This window comes from Tyto alba, unplaced genomic scaffold (assembly GCF_018691265.1).
Source record: "Tyto alba isolate M040663 unplaced genomic scaffold, T.alba_DEE_v4.0 Super-Scaffold_18, whole genome shotgun sequence".
In the NCBI taxonomy this organism is placed as follows: Eukaryota; Metazoa; Chordata; class Aves; order Strigiformes; family Tytonidae; genus Tyto; species Tyto alba.
In genome coordinates, this window is record NW_024881280.1 from 9,334,523 (window position 1) to 9,342,551 (window position 8,029).

The following is an 8,029-nucleotide window of genomic DNA, read 5'->3' on the forward strand; positions in this document are numbered from 1 at the left end:
TTAAAATAAGATGAACCACAGTACAGAACACTTAGGCATTATTTTTAGTAAAAATAACAAGGAGACAAGGCAATCTATTTCAACCTCAAAAGATATACATTCCCCAAAGAAGCAACTTAAAAAATAAGCACTAGAAATTAATTAGCATATTTGTTCTTCCCTGCCTTAAATCAAACTGATTTTTTTGGGGAGCATATATTCTATCTAGGGAAGGGCACAGTTCAGGGAGCTAAAATGGAGACTCACCCTAGTGTTTTGTCACATAAGCACTATGTAGCCGTTCATGACATATTTCACATTCTCCAACAAAGTATAGCCAATGTTTCAGTATAGAATCTAAGCTTTAAAAATGACCTTTTAGAACTCAATTATGAAAGATATGCTTTCTGACATGTCAGTCACATGAGTCCTTTATACAACATAGCCGGGGACCAGCCACGTAACCAACTTTGGTCTGCTCTGGATATCAGTAATTACACTGAAAGAAGCAAGTTTGGTTTCAAAAGTTATTTTCTATTGGCACAACATGGGTAACATTCAAGACTGTCTAGCATTGTCCTAACAAAACATCAACTCTGACCTGAAGACATAAAAGAACTGTTTGATCTCTACATTCATTTAAATTTTGGCCCTGAAGCCAAAGCAGGGTGCCAATTAATGTTAAAAGATGCTTTAATGATGCAGGTGTCTCCCCACTGGGAATGAGACTCATAAAAACAGCACAGACTACTAAAGCTTTGTCTACAGTAGAATCTACCTTGATTCCAGTAGTCTCCAATGACTACCAGTTTAGCTGAACAGAGCAAACCAGTAACAACCAGAGAAGCAAAAGTAACCACCAGCACCATTGGTTACTGTTTTCACTGCTGAACAGCTAGTATTAATGTCATCTTCGGGTTAAACAACACACAGACCCAAGCTGTTCAACCTCTTTGAAACAGCAGGTCAGGTGTCAGTTTTAAATCACAGTCATCTCCAAAATCACAAGACTGCAGCTTTAGTTCATGGGTGTAACTGCTTGAATGCAAACAGGTGCCCAGGGAGACATCCAAAGTGAAATCTAAGGGCCTCTGCCAACCCTTAGATACCTCTACAGTACTGCCTACCAACTGGACACTCTAGCCTAAATATGCTACCAAATTAGGAGGATATTACTAAGCAGTTCAACAGGCAAAACAAAGTAGCCAGAAATTCTAGAAGTAATACCCAAGTCTTTGATACATCCTATCTAAACACCTGTCACATTCCCAATTTTCTGGTCAAACCTGGGTTAGGTAGATAGCAATGTACAATTAACAGGTCAACACTAGAGGAAACAGGAATTCAGTATCACATATTAAAGCAAAATAATATGTAATATATATTTTAGTGGGGGAAAGGGAAAAGTTATTCTCCTAGAAAAAGAGCAAAATCATCATCTTTGCAGAGTTACTTGTAGTATTCTAAGACTTTAAAACCAAACCTTTTCTTTTTGGTTCTGCCTATTCATTTGACAGATCCTTTACATTTTGTTTCTAGTGAAAAAAAAAAGGAAATACTTTGATTCTTTCAAGCCTTAACACCCATATCATGGTCTCCTACCCTTGAAGGAGGTAGATAAGGAACTTATCTACCAAATTTCTTAGCACCAGAATGCACTTCAAAAATTGCAACTGCAGTGGATATTTATAAAGAAATAATTAATGTATTTGGTATATTTATGTTTAAAAAACAAAAAACACACACTAGTTTTTTGTATTAATTCCTGTGTACTCAAACTTGTCTTGCAACCACCCAATTTTCATGAATGTTAAGATCCATCATGTATATAGTCTAATTCTGCAGTGAAAGAATGTGTAATAAAGTTCAGGTGAATCTATCTGTATTTAGCACTCTCTCAGCATCTCCCAAATGCTTTCCCTTATACAGCAAAACCAACCTGTTTATCCCTAGCATCTCTACTGCTTTGGGATCTAGAAGCTACTTAAAGTGTTGCATGCTATCAGGAACAACCACTTGCACCTATGTTCTCCTGGAGTCACAGACCTCCCACAGCACTGTAACAGCAGTATATCAGAATTACAGCAACCATAATGTGTGCACTTTATGTGGACTTGAGCAAAGATGTCAGATACTGTCACAATAGCAGTTCACTCCTGCACTAACAAAAACCACAAAAATTACAAAGAAGCATGAGTAAACATGAAAGCAGACAAGGAAGGAAAACCCACAGCATTGCTCAGTGCCATAACAAAACGAAAGCACTTCAATAGAATGCTAAATACATAAGGACACAAGCAGGACCTTGGCAATACTCTAGTTACCTGATGCAATTTCATGGACACTGATACAAGTGTACAGTATACACTGTTCTGCTAGCACACAGCACTGGTCTAAAAACTCTAGCTTTGACTGTATGCAATTCAGGGCTTATTTACACAAAAGAAAATGCCAGTTTACCTAAAAGTAAAATTTTAAACTAATTTAGTTTAACATAGACTGATGTAAAATTATATGACATGTCATCTGGCCTAGGCAGGTTAATTCAGTTTAGGAGAGGTTAGATTTAAAACTGGAAGAAGTCACTGCAACTTCAAAATAAGATGCCAAATTAAGATTTCAATAATCTCAAGAAATAACTTGCATATGAATACGAATAACCCCTCCATATTACTAGTTGGTTACAACACAGATACAGAAGCAAAGCTCTTCATATGCATTTTCTCAACTACGTAATAGCACTGAACAACAAGAAACAAGATCTGAAATACTTTAGAATGCACAAGCACCTGTATCATATTTTGCTTTCTGACATTAAAATTCAAAATCAAGTTATTTTCCTGCCTTTAAGGCAAATAGCCTAATAATAAAGCTCTTCTCTTCTTGTACACCACTACCCCACTTACATCTATACTTTTGCATAGGAATATTGACTGATGACAAAAGATGGGACTTCTGAAAAAAATCCCTTTTCCTCACAATTACTGAGAAGGTACACATACATGAAAATTTGAAGATCTAGCATAAATTCACATCTCTGAAATATTTTAATAACTAAACCCTATTCGTATATTCCAGATAACAACCACCAAAGCAGGCAGGAGTCAAAATGGAATTTGTTTAGAATACAGATGGACAAACAACCAAAGAGCTGGCTCCAGCCTGCAAAGCAGGCTTTTATCAGGCCACAGGCAATGCCTGCTAGCCAACTGCTAGACAAGCCAAGCCCAGCCCAGCCCACCCATCAGCCAAGTAAACTGCGGATGCTGTTGGGAAAGAAAGTAAACTTAAGTTTCATAGACAGGGTTTACTACAAGGTCAGTGCCAGTGCAGCCCAAATTCAGCTCGCTCTCTTTCAGGGCAGCTCAGCTCAGGAAGCAATACAGCCACTACGGAGGAGTAGAGGGCAGAGACAGGACCTAACTTCAACGAATGCAATGAAACATCAACTCAGATATTTCCAACTACAGTCATCCAACCCGAAGAGTTGGAGTACTGTGCACAGAAGAAACCACTAAGTCGGGCTGGGTGCAGAAGAGTTTATTAACTGAGTCACCACCATCTACTCCAGAATCAGGCTGGCTCATCACTCAGGTAATCCTGCCTCATGCACTCAGTGCTCTGGGAAGGTTTACGGGTGTCACAGCCAGATGTGGTGCTACACTGCAACCAACAGCACCCAGGGCCAGAGATGAAAAAGGAGAACAAGAGTCTGACTGGGCTGACACTGATACAGACTTGACAAGTTCAGCTCTGGGACCTACAACATATGAAGGACATAGAACTGTTCAAGCAAGTCCAGATGAACACCACAAAGATGATTGGGGGGGCTGGGGCACCTCCCTTATGAGGCCAGGCTGAGAGAGTTGGGGGGGTTCAGCCTGGAGAAGAGAAGGCTCCAGGGAGATCTCATAGCAGCCTTCCAGTACTTCAAGGGGGCTCCAGGAAAGGTGGGGAGGGGCTCTTGATCAGGCAGTATAGGGATAGGATGAGGGGTAAACATTTTAAACTGAAAGAGGGGAGATTTGGATTAGATATAAGGAAGAAATTATTCCCTGTGAGGGTGGTAAGGTGCTCGCACAGGTTGCCCAGAGCAGCTGTGGCTGCCCCCTCCCTGGAAGGGTTCAAGGCCAGGTTGGACGGGGCTGGGAGCACCCTGGACTGGGGGAAGGGGGCCCTGCCCGGGGCAGGGGGGTTGGGACTAGGTGATCTTTAAGGTCCTTTCCAACCCAAACCATTCTATGGTTCTACGTCCAGTAAGGCAGAAGGTTCAGAGAGGTGTTTCTGCTCTACACTCCCTCAGCTTCCTGATTCAAGAACCACAGTGAAAGGACATTCAGACCAACTGTGCACAGTGAAAACACATGTCAGTCAGTATACAGTAGTTCCACCAAATTACTGCCATCTTTAGCACAGCAGTAAATTCGGTGTACTGCTTCCAGATTACAGCCATCTCTGGCATCAGTTCAGCCAGGTTTGCAATCTAACTTCATGAACACTGTCAGACCCAACCTAAATCCATATCCCCAGCTCTCCTTCTCACTTAATATAATGCCCTCATTCAATACTCTCTGTCACATTCCTGCAGTTTGCTTGGATATATGGCAGACAACACAGCCTGGGTTGGTCAGCCTGGTCCAACATGTCTTGGAATAATGGTAATTTTGGTACAGAGACTCTCCATTGGCTGAAACCACATAAAAATTAAGACAACTCAGTAAACCAACATCAACATTGAGCAGCTAAGGATTTCTTCAACATCTTTCCTCGTGTTTTCCACAACACCACTATTATCAGTTTCATGCATTGCCTGGGCTAACTCAGCCTCTTATGTTTCCTACTAATGAAAGGCTGATTGCATTGTTTTGCTGCTGATTGCAACTATTGCCTGCACTACCCCTCTGATTATACGCATGGCTGTCAAGCTTCAGGAATTGTCTGACTCACGTTACACTGTTTGACATTATAATGCAATCAAGTTACATTTTCACTAGTTTAAAATCAAATTGTTCCTACTATAGAAAAAAAAAAATCCACACCTAGGTCTGTTATGGCCACAGAAATATATTTCATTTCAGAAATGGCTCTGTGGTCACAGACTGCATCCTTATAATTGGCAGACAGCCTTACAATTTGGTGTACCTTTCCTCTTAGAATAACAGTTGTTGGCTTAGCACTGCCACCTGCAAGAGGAGTTCCGTGAGTAAACATCTCTCTGTTTATATCTTCCTAATTTTATTAATGGTGTGTAGCATCATGTAAACAGTAGCTATTCTACAGTCTTGCCAGTGCCCAACTTGTAAATATCCACAGGTAAGAGTTTCAAAACCACACATGTTCCAGTTGCTACAGGAAAATGTAACATAAGACCTAAGTTTCTGATACACATTCAGACTCCCTTTCTTGACAGCCTTTGGGTTTTAAACTGCTCTAGCAAAAGTGTCTGCAACATAGTAATCACTTCATAAGGCTGTGACAGAGAGCACAGAAGTCCCTTACCTACCTCAACTAGGCAGACTCAACACCGAGTTGTGTCCAGCAAGGGAATATTGAATCTATAGGTGATTAAAACCATTCACAGGAAAAAAAAAAAAAAAAAAGAAAAAAAAAAAAAAAGGAAAGGATCATTCTGCTCAGCAAATAAACAACTGTCTCCATCTAAATCCTTTCTGAACTGCACTATTTGTTGCTTCATTCACATGCCGCAGAACAGTAATTTTTTTATTTGGCCTTTTTTGCTCCAGAGTAAAGTCACCTTCAATTAAGAAAGCTAAAGTCAGGAAAAGGATAAAAGAGGCAAGTACACACTACGGCGTTATAAGGATGCAGGATACCGTTTTAAGCCTTCTAAAGTTTGATCTCGTTTAATTACGTAGAGGTCAAACGAAGCCGGGGGGGTGGGGGTGTCGAGATGCTGCGGGGTGCTGGCGACAAACCGCCTCCCTCAGTGCCGCGGGGCAGAGGCTCCCCGGGCCCGGGGCAGGGCCGCTTCTCCCTCCGGGCCGGGAGCGGGGCTGTGCCGGGGGGCTGCGGCCGCCCGCTCTCCTCCCCGCGCTCCGGCCCCACAGCCCGCCGCCGCCCATAGCGGGCGCACAACGGCGCGTCCCGTTCCCCCGCGGCACCCCCCTCCCACCCACACCCGTCCCCCCGCGGCGGGGAAGGGGGCGCCGGTTCCCTCGGCGGCCGGAAAACCCGGGCGGAGCGGCGGGGCCGCAGCGCGGACAGGGCACAGGCTGCCCCCGCGCGGGGGTAGGGAGGGACGCCGCCGCCTCACCGTAGCTCGTTCCTGGGGCTGCGCGGCGACCCGGTCGCCCGCCGCGGGCGGGCTGTCGTCTCCGTCCGCCATTTTGAGAGCGAGGGGACACGGCCGGCAACACCGCCGCCCTGGGAAGAACCGCCGCCGTCAGCCCGACCGCCGCGCCCGCCCCGCGTCGCGTCGCCTTCACGGCCCTGGCTGCAGCACGCAGGCGCCGCCCCGCCTCCGCGCAGGCTCGGCGGGCTGAGGGGCGGTGGGGGGGGCGGAGGGCGGGAGCCGTCGGCGTTCGGGGGGCGCGGGCGCCTTGGCGTGGCCAGGCCCGCTGAGGAACCCTGTGAGGAGCGTAGGAGGCAGCAGGAGCAGCTGTAGGCATATGCCTTTCTCCACAGTCAAAGCTTTTCCTCCCCCCGACCTTGCTACAGTAGATGATGACTATTCTGGGTACTTTGCATTTGCTACTCTGGCAGAAGATTAGGGTATTGAGGAACTTGGCTGATACGTGACAGACCTGGCCGAAGTGCTGCTGAAAGTTTTCCAGGTGGTTGGAAACCTGTCCAGTTCCACAGCTGCCGGTGTTTGTACCTTTCTAGGGCTGGAGAAATAGCCAACTAGCCATAGCTCTGGACCGTGCATACTAACCACCTATCAAATGCCAGATGTCTCTGTTATGAAGACTGCCTTCTTCCATTGTAGTCTCACTGCTTCAAGGCTCCAGGCAACTTTTCCATGGTCTTCAGTTATCGGAATGGATGTGATAAATTTTACAGGTGATCTTTCAGGTATATCCAATAGATTTTTCTCACTGTACCTGGCCACAGGTAGGCTCGATGTTATTCTGCCTTCAGAACATAGAATCACAAAATGGTTTGGATGGGAAGGGACCTTAAAGATCACGTAGTCCCAGCCCCTGGCCATGTGCAGAGACCCCTTCCCCCAGCCCAGGTTGCTCCCAGCCCCGTCCAACCTGGCCCTGAACCCTTCCAGGGAGGGGGCAGCCACAGCTGCTCTGGGCACCCTGGGCCAGCGCCTCACCACCCACGTAAGGAAGAATTTCTTATATCTAATCTAAATCTACCCTCTTCCAGTTTAAAACCGCTACCCCTCGTCCCATCACTACATGCCCTTCTGATTGTAGCTATTCTGTTGTAGCTACTACTCATCTTCTTTTTAAGAAGTCACTGCAGGCTTATTTACCTTATTGGTACCTGTCACTTAAAATCACCATGTAGATATTGTCACTGAGACAGGTTTAGGCACAAGAGGTAAAAAAAGAGTGAATTTTGCCATTAAATCACTTAATTAAAAGCTTCATCTAGTTTCATCTGTACGTGTTGCAGATCGGTACTCAGTCTTCTGATAGCAGGGCTGACCACTAACCAGCAGCATTTGTACAACAGCCGAGTGTAGGCTGTGATTACCAGAGTCCTCCTCATGTTCTAGCATCAACAGTAGCAATCGTATAATCCAGCTTCCGATGTAGTTGAGCAAGACAAGCAAGGCTGTGATTCCAACAAACACGCTCAAGCAGCAGGAGGACTGCCTGCAGTTCCCTCTAATGTGAGGCAAGTGTCTTGTGTGGACATATCTTTTAGCTGAACTATCATTTTGCTTTACTTTGGGACTTTGAGAAGAAGTTATACTAATGTAAACCAGCTGATTAAACTTAACAAAATAATACAAAAAAGAAAGATTTGGAACATGCTGGGAGACAGCAAAATAAGTGGCAGTGAACCTCCGAAAAAACAAGTTGGCACCACTATCCAGAAATTACACAAAACACCAAGATCTCCATGG

General features: G+C 44.8%; 1 protein-coding gene across 4 annotated transcripts in view; it reads right to left on the reverse strand.

Annotated features, from left to right (window-relative positions):
- The window catches only part of UBR1 (ubiquitin protein ligase E3 component n-recognin 1), a 78,067-nt gene extending 71,636 nt beyond the window's left edge, over positions 1-6,431 (reverse strand). For all 4 annotated transcript variants that reach the window (XM_042790787.1, XM_042790785.1, XM_042790786.1 and 1 more), the window contains exon 1: positions 6,254-6,431. In XM_042790787.1, the coding sequence (XP_042646721.1) occupies positions 6,254-6,325 (72 nt within the window). In that variant the 5' untranslated portion in view covers positions 6,326-6,431. The remainder of the gene's footprint in view (positions 1-6,253) is intronic.
- Positions 6,432-8,029: the final 1,598 nt, after the last annotated feature.